General features: G+C 45.2%; 2 protein-coding genes across 4 annotated transcripts in view; both read left to right on the top strand.

The window, feature by feature from the left end:
* DSTYK (dual serine/threonine and tyrosine protein kinase) overlaps window positions 1-4761 on the top strand; it is a 49391-nt gene extending 44630 nt beyond the window's left edge. The window contains exon 13 of the mRNA XM_029935577.1: window positions 325-4761. Coding sequence (XP_029791437.1) covers window positions 325-512 — 188 coding nt within the window. The 3' untranslated portion in view covers window positions 513-4761. The remainder of the gene's footprint in view (window positions 1-324) is intronic.
* Window positions 4762-14340: 9579 nt separating this feature from the next.
* RBBP5 (RB binding protein 5, histone lysine methyltransferase complex subunit) overlaps window positions 14341-18002 on the top strand; it is a 38665-nt gene continuing 35003 nt past the window's right edge. For all 3 annotated transcript variants that reach the window (XM_029935575.1, XM_029935576.1, XM_029935574.1), the window contains exon 1: window positions 14341-14484. Coding sequence is in view for 2 of the 3 variants with exons in the window: in XM_029935576.1 (XP_029791436.1) it covers window positions 14466-14484 (19 nt within the window). In the remaining variant the exon portion in view is untranslated. The remainder of the gene's footprint in view (window positions 14485-18002) is intronic.

Genomic DNA, 18002 nt, shown 5'->3' with positions numbered 1-18002 from the left:
TCACCCGCTCCAGCCACTGCACTGCAGGGCCAGTACCACCAGGGAATCCAGGACAGACATCGAAGTCCCATCTTTACTTTCAAGTAGCATCACAATGACCTGTTCCAAGGCTTTTTTTTTTTCCTTAAAATGTCCAGTTCTTCTACTTCCTATGCCAGTGCGTTACAGTGTTCTGTCAGGTTCTAAGCTTGGTTCTGCAGTCGAAGCCAGAACTCCTGAGCACCCCCCACCCCCGGAGGCCATCGGTCAGCGAGCTGGTCAGGCCTCGTGGTGGCACCGGCCCCGTCACTGACTCTGGTCTTCTTTCCACGTGCCCGTCTCCAGGGGCCCGGCCCGAGCGTCTGCCCGTGTTTGACGAGGAGTGCTGGCAGCTGATGGAGGCATGCTGGGACGGTGACCCATCCCAGAGGCCCCTCCTGGGCATCGTGCAGCCCATGCTCCGGGGCATCATGGACCGGCTGTGCGCGTCCACTTCCGAGCGACCGAACAGAGGACTGGACGATTCTACTTGAGAGCGGAGACCTTTCTCTTTTACTCTCTGTTTCTCTCCATCCCCTCACCTTTCGGCCATGGGAAGAATTGGACATTTATTCAGAGAGCGCCCAAGGGAACTGATGCTCACTGGGCAGCTTGACACCTTCCCAGGCAGAGACTCGTGCCAGGTAGCGGAGAGACGGCTGGCCGTCGGGGCGCCTTCAGCCGCTCGCTGATGCCCCACGCTGCCGCGGCAGCAAAAGATTGTCTAGGACACGTAAGCGCTGCAGAATGCAGCGGTCCGGCCCCGGAACTGATAAGGAGGCAGATGTGACCGTTGCCTCCTCGCCGGGCGTTGCTGAGACGAGCGGGGCACTGTGGTAGTGATAGTATTAAAAACTAGAATTCCCATCATTTCGGCTCTAGCTAGGAATAGTTCGGTTCTATCCAGTCGTCAGGACCCCTAGGAAATTTGAACTTAGTTCTGAGATTGTGAGAACGTCGGGGCAGAAAAATAACTTCCGCTACCCGCGGCCAGAGATCTCAGGCCGCAGCAGCCAGAGGCGGGGTGTCTGCCGCTGCAGGGGCCGGCGTGTTTACTGTGTGGGACCGACCTCCCTGACTTCCAGGGGAGCCTTTCGTGGGTCACATCCCCAAGGGGCTGCAAAAAGAAGGGAAAACAAACGTGTGCACGCGCATATGTGTATATATACGTATGCGATTGGATTTTGAGTTACTGGTAAACCCCAGGACACAATCTTTTTCTTCCCTTCAGTCTTGATTTTTTTTTTCCTTTTGGTCTCAACATGGGGAAGGTCCAGTTAACGTGACCTGTGGGGATGAGTGTCCGAGTAACACTGACCAGTGTGTGTGGAGCATCTGGTAAAACCGAGAAGGCGCAGTGGCCTGGAGGCCGTGAGCCTCCACGCGGACTTCCTAGAAGGAGACCACGTTGTTCCTAAAACTTAAAAAGAATCAAAAACTCTTGTTTTTGTGTTTGAATCTAACATACTGATGTTTTTAAACTTGGGTCAATGAGCTTTTTAACCAAGATCCCTTCTGCCACCTGTCCCTTCTTTTTAGCTTATTTTGAATAGAATGCAAGAAGAAAAGCACCAGATGAAAGAGATGCTCTTTGTAGCCCCTGGCCTGTGTGTTAGCCTCTGGGGCGCTTCCCCTCCCCCGCAGTTGGGAGGTGGGGTGGCGGGCTCTCGGAGAGGTCCTCAGGCTACCTGTATACACAGCAAGAGAAATTCTGAAGGGGACCAGGTTAAATACCGGTGCATCTCAGATCTGGACTTTGAGCCTCTCTCAACCAAAATGGTCCATTAGATTTAGAAAACCAGGCAGGTGAAGGAATAGACAGTGGAGGTGAGGAGCCTCTGTCACATCTGCCTAGTCCCCAAGTGCTGGGGTCTCTCCCCTGTGCCTGGCCCCCAGCTCTGGCCCTCAGTAGGTGTGTAAGAAACCCAGCAGACTTGCTGCTGGAATTGTGTGGGGTCATTTCTGAGAGAATGACCGTCTCTTAAATATTAACAGAGTAGAAATGGAATCTACAAGAAATTTCCCATGTAACTTTTAAAGTTCACTGTTAACTCTCTGGCTCTCCTGGGCTCTGATTATGATACATTTGAGCATCGTAACCCTCTGACGACTTGGAGCCCTGCAGAAACGCCAGATAGTGCAAAAAACCTCTCTCCCTGCGAAGGATGAGGTGGCAGACCCAGTGCCTCTGGGTTCTGTGAGCGCCAGCCTTGTGTTGGTGGGACATTCGGTAGATCTCTTAGATGTGTTAACACCTATTTATAGCTTTACTTCTTCAAGTCATCACCCTGTTCTTGTCAGCATTAATTCGGTTGTCCTTCTGGAAACAATGGTGGGCCCTCCAGGAAGCCAGAGTTCAGGTTTAAAAAGGAGAGGTGAGTTGTGTCTCCCTGCCGGAAAAATCAGTCTTCGGGTCTGTTCTGTATGAAATTTCATAAAGGTCTTAGATACTTCCCTTTTCCAGCCAGTCTTCCTTTCCTCTCACTGGGGTCAGGAGTCTGTGCCTCCACACTGGAAGGAAGTCTCATTCCTAACACTCTTCTGAAGTCTTAGTTCCTGCCCCCCATTCGTGCAGGGTGGTTGGTGAGGGGTCAGTTTTCCTCCACCCAGTGTCCCTTGTCAGCTCTCAGACCTCAATTTCCTAGCAGATATGCACATGTTTTGCCTGAGTCAAGAGGAAGGAGAATGGGAGGGACCAATGCTAAGTATGACAGTAGTTGTGTTAACAATTCATTAAAAAAAAGAAAGTATTCTGAGAAAAGGTGCAGAATATTCCTGAAAATTTCCAGGCCAGCCAAAGTCCACATATAGATACGAAGAGGTGTTATTTAAACACTCAGCAGGCTGAGTGCAGGAATGCATATATATATATATATATATATGTATATATATATATATATATATATGCAACACATGCATACTTTGCTTTTGTTTTATAACATTGTCCGCTAATTTGGGATTCCTTATTCCTTGGCACCTGTTATTGCTAAAGTGATGGAATGCCATGGAATGTACTGTACTGTATATTACTTGGGAAGACACTAGGTATTCAAAAAAGTCTGGGAGGGCGGGATTTGGGCTGTAGAGGGCTCGACAAGACCAAAGTCCTGAAGCTTTTACCTCCTAGATTTGGTTGTACGTGCTCCCGAGGGGTGAGGTGAGATTGTGGCTGGGGGAGGAGGAAGGATGGCCTGCAAGAATCTTCCCTTACCATGTTCTGTCCTTCTCGTCAATACCATTAGGGCAGTTTACCCCAGCCTTAAAATGATCACCTGGCCATTTTTAATGCGCTTGAAGTCCAGTCACTTGCGTTACTTCAGAACCAAGCGAGGGACCTTCTTGCAGTGCAATCAGAAAAAATGATGAAGCCTGGAGCCCCAGAGTGGCCGACCCTGTGCCCAGGGCGCTGGCCGCAAGGTCAGCCAGGCATGAGTTGGGGAATGCTTGCCTGGGTGAGGTATCCACGGGCATGCGGCTCACGGACCGAGCAAGCCTTCCGCCTCCCTGGAAAGGAGGGCAGTGCTGGCTCTTCCTGGACCAAAGAGGATCACTTGTGACTTTGTCAGTTTCAAGGGGACAGAGCTTGGGTCGCAGCTTCTCCTAATTTTTTAACACTAAAGTTCCAGGAAACAGTGAAGGAGAGGATGTTATGACTGTGACAGATGGAAACAGGATTGGTGGAACTCTCCACTAGAACCCATCAGCTGTCCAGTGCATTTGGATGCATCTTTACTTGAGCTGCCAAAGAGGGGCCAGGAGTCTTTCCCCGGTGAGAGAAGAGGTTTGGGGTGGCAGGGCTCCAAAGTGGTAACTGCACTGCATGACACTTTATTATTATTATTATTATTATTATTATTATTATTATTGGCTTATTATTTAGCACTGAGAAGCCAAGAGGGATTGGTGATTACAGTAGCCCCTGGGGAGGGGCGATTCCCTCCGTCAGTGCTCTGGAGAGAAGGCATGCCTGGCCTCCCGGCTGGCTCATCAGGGAACCCCACAGTCCTTACTGCTTCAGAGTGGGATAAACGGCCCTCGAGTCCTTTGCCAAAAGAGCAGTTGCTTCTTTGAGCTCTCAAAGCTTGGTTTTTGGATTTGCTGGATCAAGTACGCCACTTTTTCTTTAAAAGAAAAAGACGAAAGTGGATTTTGCCTTCTAATTGCCGGGGGGAGTGGTTTGGGCCAGTGCTGCAGTGAGGTGGTAAGGAGGGGGTAACCTTCAGAAATTTGTATTGCGCACTCCTTTGGGGGTTGCAGGTAGCACTACTGTTCTTAAAAGGGTTTTATGTTTCACTTCATCTGCTTTGTCAACATCTTGTCCAGTTGAGAGGAGTGTAGAGACCATTTGAGAAGCTGGCATTGGGGGAGGCCACCTGACTCGGAGGGTTGAAAACAAAATTGGTCTGGACGGCTTCTTATCTCTTACCTTTATGTAATATTTTTGTTTGTTTCAAAAGGACTAATGTCTTTTACAGTGTTAAAAGCGTCACGTACTGAGTGTGTCAAATGAAAGTGCAATAACCGAAGGATGTTACCTTGGCCCAAACCCAGTCCTTCTCTCCCTTCTTGTGCCGCCTCGATCTGTAACATGGCACACAGGACCGCGTGTGTTTTTAAGAGACGTAACTTTGGGTTACGTCTTCGTCTAGTGTAATTTTGAGTGGTCGGGTTTGGTTTTATAGAGTTCTGTACACCTGTTGGGGTGCACATGTGCTGTATAATAAAGATCACATTAACGTTTCAGGTTTACGTCTCTTTGGCTTTGTTTTCCCTTCCCTCCCCAGGTTAGGAAGATACCCCCTACTTGTCCCATTTCCTCTGGGACCTCAGCAGTCAGAGGCCTTTCAGTGTGCTTTAGAAAGCCATAGGACATCTTACTGCCCCCCGCATTGCTCTGGACTTATGGGAGCCTGGCATTGCCGCAGGTGGATGAGGGGCGGGACATCAGAGAAGACGCAGGCAAAGTTGAATGATAGTGGTTTACTTTTCAGAGCCTCTTCCTGGATTCACAGCTTTTTCTGCAGCACTCAGAGCTCAGGCATGGGCCTGGCTACTCTTTATTTCACTGTGAGAGAACGGAATCTCTACTGGCCTGTATGCATTTGGAATATTTGAATTCTCTCTCTTGTTTTTAAAAAGATTTAAAAATTTTTTTAAGTTTGAGAGAGAGAGTGTGGGAGGAGCAGAGAGAGAGGGGGAGAGAGAGAGTGAGAAAGAATCCCAAGCAGGCTCCACACTGCCAGTGCAGAGCCCGACATGGGGCTTGAACCCATGAACCGTTAGATGGCGACCTCAGCCGAAACCAAGAGTGGGATGCTCAACTGACAGCCCCCCAGGTGCCCCGGAATATTTGAACTTTCTATTTAGGCTCACCCGACTGTTCAGATCTGCCGACTCCATAGGTGCCCAGCAGCGGAGCGCCACCACCTGCAGTTTCCACCCACTGTCAGCCTGTGGGTGTGCTTGGGGTTTGTCTGGGGTTTGTCTGGGGTTATCGCCCTGCGCTTGTGTGGCTGCCGCACTTTTTGCTACAACTGCCTGTGATGTGACAGCAACAGGAGTTTGGCCAGGAGATGGCAGCACACCTTAAGCAGTTGCAGTGTCTGTGATGGAGTCTGGGGGCGGAGATTGGGGTGGGGCTAAAGTTCAATGTGGGTGGTCCTCAACCAGGCCCTAAGCTGAAGAAACTTTCCACTCGCTCCAGCCGCCCTCACGGTAAATTCCTCCCATCTACACGCACATGCTGTATGTTCTAGTGTAAAGTCCAGCACGACCGAGTTCGCATTACTTCTCTTGCCATGATTACTCTGCAGAAAACGGCTTGTGTTACACACATTTTTAGAGTGGGCGTGGCTTCCCAACAGCGCATCCCTCCGCAGGGTTTCCCTCGAGTAGGGCGACGGAGGTGGTCTTCCCGGTCCTGTGTTTGGGTGGGGCTCAGAGGGGAGAGGCCGCCAAGGTTCGGAACATCATTACATTCAATTTCACAATTTCTGCCTTTAGCAGGACCCCAAGGAGTCCCCAAAGCCTACTCACTAAATGCCTCCTTTCAAGTGCAGTTACCATGATTGGCTATGTGTGGTTGAGGACTTCTAGTGCCCTTCTAGGGATGGCCTGTTCCTCACTAGACCTTAAAGGTAGCATTTCAAATCAGTGGAAAACCAGACACAACTCTGGCTATCCACTTGAGAGGGGGGAAAAACATGCAAAAGAGAAGGTAAAGATCTAAGTCTAGTAAAAGAAAACTGTAAAGGAACAAGTATTTGTATATGCTAGGCACTAATCTAAATGCTCTACATATAGTAACTTACTTAAGCCCCACCACCACAACCCCATTTTACTGATGAGAAAATTGAGGCACAAAGAGATTAACCAGGGTCATACAACTGATACATGCCAGAGCTGGGATGTGGGTGTAAGAGGTCTAGTTCCTGAATTTCTGCTTCTACAACTAACCACTACACCATGTGCCTCTGGGGGTAAAATGCATGTAAATAGATTCCTATATAGTTTGGGGGCAGAGAGAACTTTCTTGACTGTGATCGGAACCCAGAAGCCATAAAGAAAAAAAATTACAGAATTTATAAAGAATGTATACACAGCCAAAGACACCAAAATCAAATCAAAATGTGAGACAAATCACTAATTTGAAGAGAATAATTGTAATATATAACTGACAATAATTATATTCATATTTCTTTTAGAGAGAGAGAGAGCAGAGGGGAAGGGCAGAGGGTGAGGGAGAGAAAGAATCTTAAACAGGCTCTATACTCAGCACACAGCCTGACGTGAGGCTTGATCTCATGTCTGTGAGATCATGACCTGAGCCAAAATCAAGAGTTGGACGCTTAACTGAGCCACCCCGGCACACCTAAAATGTTCATATTTCTAATACATGAAGAAATCAAGAAATAAAAAAATCTACAAGCAAACTGGCTAATACATTTATTATTATTATTTGTCATTTTTAAATTTATTAGTAGTTTTGTATGTGTGTTTATTTTTGAGAGAGAGGGAGAGAGAGTGGGGAAGGAGTAGAGAGAGAGGGAAACAGGATCATAAGCAGGCTCTGAGCTGTCAGCACAGAGTCCAATGTGGGGCTTGAACTCACAAACCGGGAGATCCTGACCTGAGCCAAAGTTGGACATCTAGCCAACTGAACCACCCAGGTGCCCCAAGCTAATACACATTTTTAAAAAGATGCGCATCCTTGGGGGTTCCTGGGAGGCTCAGTCGGTTGAGCGACTGAGTTCAGCTCCGGTCATCATATCAGATTTGTGAGTTCAAGCCCCATGTCGGGCTCTGTGCTGACAGCTCAGAGCCTAGAGGTTGCTTCAGAATCTGTGTCTTCCTCTCTCTCTGCCTTTTTCTTGCTCATGCTTTGCCTCTCTCTCTTAAAAATAAATAAACATTAAAAACTTTTAAAAGAAAAAGATGTGCATCATTAATAGGGAAATGCATATGAAAAATAAAAAGATATTTTCATATATCAAATTACTAAAAAATATTAAAAACCTATTCATAACTGGGGAATGAGCTCTTCCCTATGTAATCCTAGTGATTTGGGTTGTTTCCCGTTTTTTGCTATTATGAAGAACACCACTATGACCATTCTTGTACACATCTCTTGATGCAGTTGTGTGAGTTTTTCCTCAATATACATATAAAAGTAGAATTTCCTGGTTATAGTACATACAAAACTTCATTTTCACTACATAACGATAATTGTTTTCCAATGTAGATGTACTGATTCACACTTTTAAAAGAACTCTCTCATAAGACTTTGGAGTGCTCTTCTTTGTCAACCTTGGGGTTGTAAAATATCTCATTTTGGCTTTAATTTGCATTTTCCTGACTACTGATGAGGTTGAGGAGCTGTTTTGTTTTTAATGTTTATTTATTTATTTTGAGAGAGAAAGAGAGCATAAGCAGTGGAGGGGCAGAGAGAGAGGGAGAGAGAAAATCCCAAGCAGACTCCACGCTCAGAGTGGAGCTTGACATAGGGCTTGATCTCACAACTGTGAGATCATGACCTGAACTGAAATTAAAGTCTGATGCTTAACCAACTGGGCCCACAACTTAAAAAATAAAAATTTGGCTCAAGCTCACAACCCTGAGATTAAGAATCTCGTGCGGATCCTTTTTATATGTTCTTTTGGGTGGTGTCTCCTTTTTGTTTTTAATGTTTACTTATTTATTTTGAGAGAGAGAGAGCGGGGGAGGGGCAGATTGAGAGGGAGAGAGAGAAACTCAGCCAGGCTCCACCGCTGTCATTGCAGAGCCTGACTTGTGGCCCTATCCCATAAACCGTTAGATCCTGACCTGAGCTGAAATCAAGAATCTAATGCTTAATCACCTAAGCCACCTAGGCTCCCCTCTCTTTTTTTCTTATTTATTGTTTTAATGTTTATTTGTTTCTGAGACAGAGTGAGTGCAAAAGGAGGGGGGGCGGCAGAGAGGGGAACAGCGGATCTGAAGCAGGCCCTGTGCCGACAGAAGACAGCCCGAAGTGGGGCTTGAACCCACGAACCATGAGATCATGACCTGAGCCGAAGTCTGAGGCTTAATCGACTAAGCCACTCAGGCACCCCTATCTAATGTTTTTTAAAGGGATTGAACTTGAAATTCATCAAGTATATTAATATCCAGTCCAGTGAAGATGATGAAAATGATTCTATAGGCCTGGAGAGCCCGAGAATTGATAGGAAACCAAGCTATCTTCACATAAGGTTTTTATTTTTTATTGTTGTTGTTACCTTTTCCTTTAGGCAATGCTTTTCTTTGTTTTTTAAAAGGAGCAATTGTGGGTTTTCTTTATTTAAAGCAACTTCAAATAATTGTTTTGGTTTTAGAAAAGGTTTTAAAATCTTGTCAGTTCCGAATGCTACTCCCCTGTTCCCTTCCAACACAAATGGGGTCTGAGCATTCCTGGGGAGTGGAATTAGTTAGGACTTCTGTAATCAACAAAAAGTGCCTTGGGATGGGGCGCCTGGGTGACTCAGTCGGTGGGCCGACCGGCTTCAGCTCAGGCCATGATCTCACAGTCCGTGGGTTCGAGCCCCACCTCAGGCTCAGGCTCCGTGCTGACAGTGTGGAACCTGCTTGGAATTCTCTGTCTCCCTCTGTCTCTGCCCCTTCCCCACTTGTGCTGTCTTTGTCTCAAAATAAATACACAAACTTAAAAAAATTATTAAGGATTTCAAGATTTCAACAGCAGTACATTAAACCAAGGCGGGGGGCGGGGGTTGGGGAATTGTACAGGTCTCCTGCCAACAAACTGCTTTATGTTTTGGACCTGGGGGAAGAGCCTCCAAAAGGAATTTCGAGACCCCATATGTCAGAACTTGGAGTCAGTGATTCTTGTTTTTGGAATTCATAACTTAGACTGAGTGTTAGGTTTTCCACCTTTTCCGCCCACTTCTTTATTCGCTCCTCAGATCGAGTAACTTGATGTGGAATTACTTGAGTGTGAATAAGTTGGCTTTTTAAGTCTTTTGTCTCTTCTTTTCTATTATTAGGCAATGATATTCTGGAAGGTTGTACAAAGTGTGCATTTGACTTGGTGAGTCATTTTCATGAGAGTTGATGAAGAAGGAGTTAATGTCCTCTTTAAAAAAAAAACTTTTTTTGTTGAATTATTTTAGACTTACAGAAAAGTTGCAAAAATAGTCTTGAGAGTTTTCATGTATCCCTCGCCCATCTTCCCCTAATGTTAACATCTTATATAACTATAGTACAACTATCAGAACTAAAGATTGGTACAATACTCCCAACTAAAGACCTTTCTTGAATTTTACTAAGTATTTTTGCTACTGTCTTTTTCTTCTGCTAGGCTCCCGACCAGATCCCACATGGCATTTAGTTATTTTTTTAAATATTTTAATGTTTTATTTATTTTTGAGAGAGAGAGAGAGCAGGGGAGGATCAGAGAGAGAGGGAGACACAGAATCTGGAGACAGGCTCCAGGCACTGAGCTGGCTGTCATCACAGAGCCTGATTCGGGGCTTGAACCCACAAACGGGGTGGCTCAGTCAGTTGAGTGTCTGGCTTCAGCTCAGGGCATTTAGTTATTTCTTAGTCTCATGCAGTCTGTAAAAGCTCCATTGATTTTGTCTTTCCTAACTTTGACTTTTTTGAAGAGTATTGATCAGTTATTCTGTTAAATGTCGCCCAGTTTGGGTTTGTCTGGTGTTTTCTCTGGATTAGGCAGAATACTGAGGGTCCTCAGTGCATCCTATCAGGTTCATGATGTTGCTTGGTCTTCTTACTGGTGATGTTGACATGATTAAAGTGGTTTCTACTATCTTTCTCTTTGTAGTTAATACATCCTGAGACCGTGAAAATTCTGTTTCTCTCCAAACTTCTCCCCACTCATTTTAGCACTCGTCAGTGGAGCTGTGTGCAACAATTACAGTGTTTAGCTAATGAAGGCATTTTTTTTTTTACAGTTTTTCTTTTTGTCTCTAGCCTTGGGGTACCCAACCTAGAGCTTATGCTAGTTCTTTTCTTCCCATCCTTCTCAGTGTAGCTATGCTTTTGACTTACAATGGATTCATTTTTTAGTATTTCTTATTCCATTTGGACTCTCTCCACACCCCAGTTGGTTTTAGCTATTTCTTGATTTTGGGGGTGAGACACTACCATTGCTGTAAGAGGCAGAGCTATGTGAATATATAGTCTGAGCATCACGACCTCCTCATTCCCGCTCCCCTGTTTCATTTACTCCCTTTTTCCATCTTTTCCCCACCTATCCTCAACAGGTAGTCAGCCGCCTCGGTTTCTGATTTATCGTTCCTGTACTGTGGTTCTTTTGCACAAACAAATGCAGTATGCTTTTTTTATATTCTTTTCTTTCTCAGGGCAGCATTTGTGCTTTGCATTTTTCACTTAGCAATATGTCTAGGCAACCACTTTATATCAATTCACAGAGTTCTTCCTCATTTTCTAATCCTTAAAAATGTTTATTCATTTCTTTGGAGAGAAAGAGAGAGAGAGCAAGAGCAGGGGAGGGGAAGAGAGAGAGGGGGAGAGAGAGAATCCCAAACAGGCTCCACACTCAGTACAGAGCTCAATGCGGGGCTTGATTCCACGACTGTGAGATCATGACCTGAGCCAAATCAAGAGTCAAATGTGTGGGGCGCCTGGGTGGCTCAGCTGGTTGAGTGTCCAACTCTTGGTGTCATCTCCAATCATGATCCCAAGCCCTGTGTCTGGCCCTGCGTAGGGTGTAGAGCTTGCTTAAGATTCTCTCCCTCTCCCTCTTTCTCTGTCTCTTTCCCTCTACCCTGCTCTCTCTCTTAAACAAAAAAAGTCAGACGCCTAACCTACTGAGCCACCCAGGCACCCCCTTCCACAGTTTTTTAATAGCTGCAGAGTATGCTATTGTGTAATGTACCACAAATGTACAAATGCTTAGATTGTTTCCAAAATTTTGCAATTACAAATAATACTGCAATAAATATTCTTGTGTGTGTGCCTTTTTTTCTATTGTTGGAGTGTATCTTCAAGTGATTGTCATATATATGTGTGTGTGTGTGTGTGTGTGTGTGTGTGTGTGTGTGTGTATTTTTCTTTCCTCCTAATCTTTCTTGTCTCTAGGGAACTGAGAGCTGTGTTGATGTTACTATTTCATGCCTTCTTTCTTAGCTCTACCTATCTTTGAAGCCTGTAATCTCTCACAATAAGCATGGATTGTGGTCAATCACGTTTTCTGAGAAAGTCCTCACTCCTCCTCACTATTGACTAGCTCAATAGTTTGGGTGGCACCCCCCGTCTTATACTACAGTAATGGTTCTCAATCCTGTCTGAACATGAGAATCTCTAAGAATCTTTTAACTATATCAATGCCTAAGAATGCTCTAGGCAGATTTTGGTATTAATGCAGAATCTCCGGATGTGGGACTCAGGCACCTGTATTATTCTGAGGCACCCCAGAAATTCCAACATGCAGCTAAGGTTGAGAACCACTGGGTTAGATCCCTGAAATGTTACAAAAATCTCCTGGCCTTCACCATGTTCTGTGATTTGATCCTACTGACTGGGAGGTGCTCTCCTCAGAAAATTCCTGATTTTTACCTGGAGGAGAGGTAAGTACCAGCTGGCTTAATTTAGGGAGAATCCGTAGAAGTATTTAATGAGATGGAAGTTCAACCTAGCCAAGAAAAAAATTTTTTTCTCATATGAAGTCTGAATGACAGCTACAAGTTGCTTCAAGCCAAGGAGGAAAATTGTTAAATTTCCTTTTCTCTCCTTCACCGTACAAATCTGGATACATTCCTTTGTAGTTGGTCGTATTAATAAACTCCAACTAACACTTGTAGAACAGAGTCCACCAATTATGCTGTTTTTCATCAAATCAGAGATACCATGACTTGTAAAATACAGTTACCTTATGTAGCTCTAAGAAAGAAAAAAAACACTGTTAAATAATTATGAGGTATAATTAAATGTAAGAGATGTTTAAATGTGGGGAGATGTGCCTATTAGAATTGATGAAGTGCGGTAGATCTTTAGCCTGAATGTCTTCTGTGAACTCCAATGAACTCCAAGCCAGTATGATCACTTGAATTTCTCACGGACTCTTTAAACCTAACATGTCCCAGTCTGGACTCCCCAGTTCCTTTTCCTGCAGTGTCTGCCCTGTCAAAGGGAGCACCCCTCCTCACCCCCCAGCTAGAAACATAGAAGTCATGCCAGACTCCTGATCTTCTGTGCTTTTCAAATACAAAAGATCGTTTTCATTGTCAGTTCTGTCTCCTACCCCTCTCTCAAACGCATTGCCTTCCTCTTTCCCTCTTTCTCTCCTATCCCTCTCTCAAACGCATTGCCTTCTTCTTTCCCTCTTTCATGGTTTTGAGTCAGGTCTTCCTCAGCATTCCACAGGATTACTGCAGTGACCTCCTACCTGCTTTCCACTTCTCTAATCAGTCCTACTCCCCATTGTCCTTGTTTTCCTTCTTAAACATCAATCCGATCATATCATTCCTTACTTAAATTACCCTAAGAGACAAATACTCCATCCAAAACCAGGCAAAGTGAACAGGCCACCTTACAGAAGAAACCAACACGCATTTATGCATATGAAAAGTTGTTCATCACAAAATAAATGTAACGATGACATTTCCTCACCTATCCAATTGGCAGAATCTCTTGAGAGAACTGATAACGAATGTTTGTAAGAGTGTGCAGAAGTACTCCTATTTACCGTTGTTGGTAGCACAATACTTTGGATTGCATTTTGGAAACGTTTTGGATAGTGAAGGGACGCAAACTGCCTGATATCTCTGAGCCTCAATCACTGTATTTGGGCAAACGGGGCTGAGATCTACCTAAAAGGAAGCAAGATAATTCAGGGGAAAGTGATTTGTTAATAATAATAGTTAAAATTTACTAGCCGCTTGCTGTTCGAAGCGCTCCATCTATGTTAGTTCATTTAATCTTCACGACAATCCTATAGGTTAGTATTATCATCTCCCCCAATTATACATCAAAGAAAACAAGCCCAAATAAAACTTTGCCCGAGGGGCGGGGTGAGTAAGGGGTGGATCTGGGATTGTCGGCATTAAATCTACTGAGTGTGATCTAGCTCAGTCCTGTTTGGACAGTAAGCCCATGCCACTCTTTTCCTTCTGATAACCCGCAGAACCCATAGTCGAAACTTGTTGATAATATTTATTCCTCGTTAGCAACCATCTCTAATTACTTTGTGTGTCTCACCAAGTCCTGTCTGATACAGCTCGTGGGAACTAGCCCATCTCTCATCCCAATTTATTTTCAGTGTCCTCGTCAACGCTGGGTACACGGTAAAGCCTGAGATAGAGGCCTAACAGATGCTATCGTACATTTCCGTTGGACAATGGCGTATTTTTACAAATAGGAAGTAATTTTCCCGAGACTGAAACATACACAAATGAGTACGCGCCTTGCAGACTATAGCTCCGCTCCACTTCCCTGCGCTGCGAGGCCGACCTTTCGCGCTTTCCTACATCCGTCGGACTTTGACCGGAACCTTTCTTGAGGACATCAGAAGCAGCCGGCCGGGACAACGCGGCTGAACACACAACACAGGAAGGACTAGTAGTCTAACCATATGCCTGAAATTTCTAGTTCGCTTACATGATTCGGGAGAAAACGGCCTCAAACTATTGCACTTCTTAAAATACTAAGTGACGGTAACCTTTTTGTCCCTAAGTCACTATCATATTCAAGTGATTTGGAGTTTGTCTTTCTTTTTGATTAGGCATATATATGGACAGCTCATTTGAAACGAACAAGGAAGGCGGGGGAAGAAAGCGGAAGCCGCGGGGTCTTCTAAACCAGAAAGTCTCCGGAGCTTGCGCTAAGCTCTTTGCGGCGGCCCCCACTTGCAAGCAGGTCTCAGAAAGCAGGCGGTGGGGGGAAAAGGCGTCGTTCCTGGAGCTGCGACCAGGCGACCAGAGTCCTCAGGGATGAACCTCGAGTTGCTGGGTGAGGAGGGCTATGGTTGCGTCTTAGAAAACCCTTTGGTCCTGGAAAGGAGGGAACCTGGTCGGGAGGGACTCGGGCTGCAACCTTAGGGACCTAGTTCTGTGGATCCTTGGGCGCTCCTATTATGGAGCAGCAACGGGAGAAGGCAGCCCAGCTTCTGCATGAGCAGAATGCATTGCTTTTCCCGAGGCTACTTTCAGATCAGTTGTGGAGCGGCAGGGACAGTTTGCGACTTCGATTTGATTCCAAGGTTCGAAGGTGCTGAAGTAGCCCAGAGGAGGCAGGACCTGAGTTGTTGGAGAATAAAGAATCTGTGGATGTGACGCATGAGGTGAAGCTTTGAAGACTTTTCCGGGGTTTGGGTGCTTAGATACGTTGGATTGTTTTGTAGAAACACGGGATGCCTAAAGAGGGTAGCTTGGAGATCTAGTTGAAGTCTCTCATTGGGCAGATGAAAAAAGTCTTAGAGGGTAGTGATTGGAGGGCATTGAGTATGGCACAGTTGGCACTGGAATCCAGTTATCTTGACTTCCTGTTTAAGCTCCTTAATTACCAAAACATTGAGAACTACAGAGGCATTTGTCTTTTGTCACCCTCTCTTTGAGTCATTTTCTTCTTACCCCTTACCCAGGTTTTTAAAAACTGGGTCCTTTCTCCTAGGCTTTCATTAGGTGTTTAGCATGATAGCCGTGGGATGTGTGAAGTTTTCCAGAAGTCCTAAATGACTTTCTGTAAAGCTTCTCTTAAAGAAAAAAACTTCAGAAGTTGTACTGGATGTTTAAAGGGCTACAAAGATTTTTCAGAAATAGTTGTTACCTTTAAGGAGCTTTTTGTAAAGCAAGGAGATTAAGGTGAATAAATAGCCATAACATATTACAGAACGCAGGCAGACCTTTAAGAGTCCTTACCAAGTGTTAAGAACACTTAGAAGAAGGAGTGAATATCTTTGGGGCAGGGGAAGAAAGGTAACCAGGAACAAAGAAACCTCTGCAGGAGTTGGAGTTTTGAGGGGACATTTAAGATTGGAAAAATATTGACAGACTGAAGTGTGAAGATACGAGGAGGAGGGCTTGTTAGGAGTGTTTGAGCCAAGACATCAGGGAGAGAACAAGAATGTTCCTGCTTGGCCAGTGTGTGTGTCTGTGAATAAAGAGAAGGCCAAGAGATGGAGTTGCTGCCATCTGTTTACTATAAGCTCTTGAATGTCCAGCAGAAAAGTTTGTGGTTTTTAAAGAAGGTAGGGAAGATCCATTGAAGGGTTTTTGACCTGGCACGTAACCTAATCAGAGCCGTGCGCTTTTCTTTCTTTTTTTTTTCTTTTCTTTTCTCCTTTTCTTTCTTTCTCTCCTTTCCTTTCCTCCTTCCTTCCCTCCCTTCTTTCCTTCCTCTCTTTCTGTCTTTCTCTTTGTGTCTTTCTGTCTTTTATCTCACAGCAATGTGTTGTTGAGCCTTGGGTGGTGTGAAAACAGTTTGGAGGGCCAGAGTAAAAGAATAACAAAGAAGGCCTGAGCTAGGAAATGGAATGAAAAGACACTGAGCTGGAAGAGTTGACAGAATTTGAAAATCGATTGCATGTGGTGGCGATGCTGAGGCCGGTGCTGGTGGCGAGGAACAGTAAAGTGAAAATGATGGGAACCGATGGTGGTATTACTGATAAACGTTTAAGGAAATTGGGAAGAGACAACACTGAGGGTTGATCTGGGGGTCAGGGGATGGGTTTAGTTAGATTTACGAGAGAGGCTGTAATTTTCCTACAGGTGGGCTTATTTAAACTTTGTGAGTAGATGACAAGACCAAGGGAGAAAATGGGAGCGGCACAAAAAGCTGCTGAGGGCAGAATCTTGGACAGTTGCCTCTATTCAGGGGTTATGAGGAGGAATAAATGATAAATTAAGAGTTACATAGTATTTATTGTGAGTTAGGCATATATATATTTTAAGATTTATTTACTTATTTTTACTTTTTTTTATGTCTTTATTTTATTTTTGAGAGACAGAGACTGAGAGTGAGCATGGGGGTGGGGGAGGGGCAGAGAGAGAGGGAGACAAAGAATCTGAAGCAGGCTCCAGGCTCTGAGTTGTCAGCATAGAGCCCAATGTGGGGTGTGGGGCTCAAACCTGCAAACCACAAGATCATTACCTGAGCCGAAGTTGGATGCTTCACTGACTGAGCCACCAGCCGCTCCAAGATTTATTTATTTTTGACAGAGCAAGAGGGGAAGGGGCAGAGAGACAGGGAGGATGGAAGCTCCAAAGCGGGCTCTGTGCTGACAGCAGAGAGCTTGATGCGAGGCTTGAACTCACAAGCTCTGAGATCATGATCTGAGCGGAAGTCGGACGCTCAGCTGACTGAGCCACCCAGGTGCCCAGAGCTGGGTATAGTTTTGAGTGCTTCCATATGTTAATCCACTACAGGGGGAAGAGGACACTGGTTGGTTGGTGTGCTGTCGGAAGCCAGTTGTAGAGCACTGGAGGCGGAGAAAGGGCTGCTCTGCTTGGTCCTTTGCTCGGTGCCCCTCCGCATCTTGAGCAGACATCAGACAACCATCATTTAAGGAAGGTGTGGGAGGCGGAGTGGAGGCCAAAAGTCCACCCCTGTTTTTAAAAACGTAAGGCTGGGGAGCCCTCGGGTAGCTCAGTTGGTTAAACGTTGGACTCTTGATTTTGGCTCAGGTCATGACCTCACAGTTTTGTGAGTTCAAGCCCCACGTTGGGATCTGTGCGCTGAGTGCACCAAGCCTGCTTGGGATTCTCTGTCTCTCTTTTTTCTCTCTGTCACTCCCCCTCTCCCTCCTGTCACTCAAAATAAATAATAAAATAAAAACTTTTTTTAAAAGTTTATTTAATTTTTTAAATGTTTTATTTATTTTTGAGAGAGAGAGAAAGCGTGAGCGTGAGCAGTGGAGGGTCAGAGAGAGAGGGGGACACAGAATCGGAAGACAAGCTCCAGGCTCTGAGCTAGCTGTTGGCACAGAGCCTGACGGGCTCGAACCCACGAACCATGAGATCATGACTTGAGCTGAAATCAGACACTTACCTGACTGAGCCACCCAGGTGCCCCTAAAATAAAAACTGAAGGATGGAGGAAAGGCCCTAGAGAGGCTAGTACGTTGAGAGAGAATCAGAAAGGTTTTTTTTTTTGTTTTTTTTTTTTTGTTTTTTTTTTTAATGACAACAGAAGCTTCCTGACAGTGAAGCTTAGGAATATTTAGCATTGGAAAGTTAGACAAAATTTAAAAGAGGGCTGGTCCAGAAGATACCCATTCCTTTTTATTATTTATTTATTTATTTTTATTTTTGAGAGACAGAGACAGCGTGAACAGGGGAGGGTCAGAGAGAGGGAGACAGAATCTGAAGCAGGCTCCGAGCTCTGAGCTAGCTGTCAGCACAGAGCCAGATGCGGGGCTCGAACCCACGAACCGTGAGATCATGACCTGAGCCAAAGCCGGACGCTTAACCGACTGAGCCACCCAGACCCCTCAGAAGATACACATCTCTGTGGAAAAGACAGTTTTAAAG

Source organism: Suricata suricatta, chromosome 3 (assembly GCF_006229205.1).
Source record: "Suricata suricatta isolate VVHF042 chromosome 3, meerkat_22Aug2017_6uvM2_HiC, whole genome shotgun sequence".
NCBI classification, from domain to species: domain Eukaryota; kingdom Metazoa; phylum Chordata; class Mammalia; order Carnivora; family Herpestidae; genus Suricata; species Suricata suricatta.
This window is presented reverse-complemented; position numbering and strand designations above follow the sequence as displayed.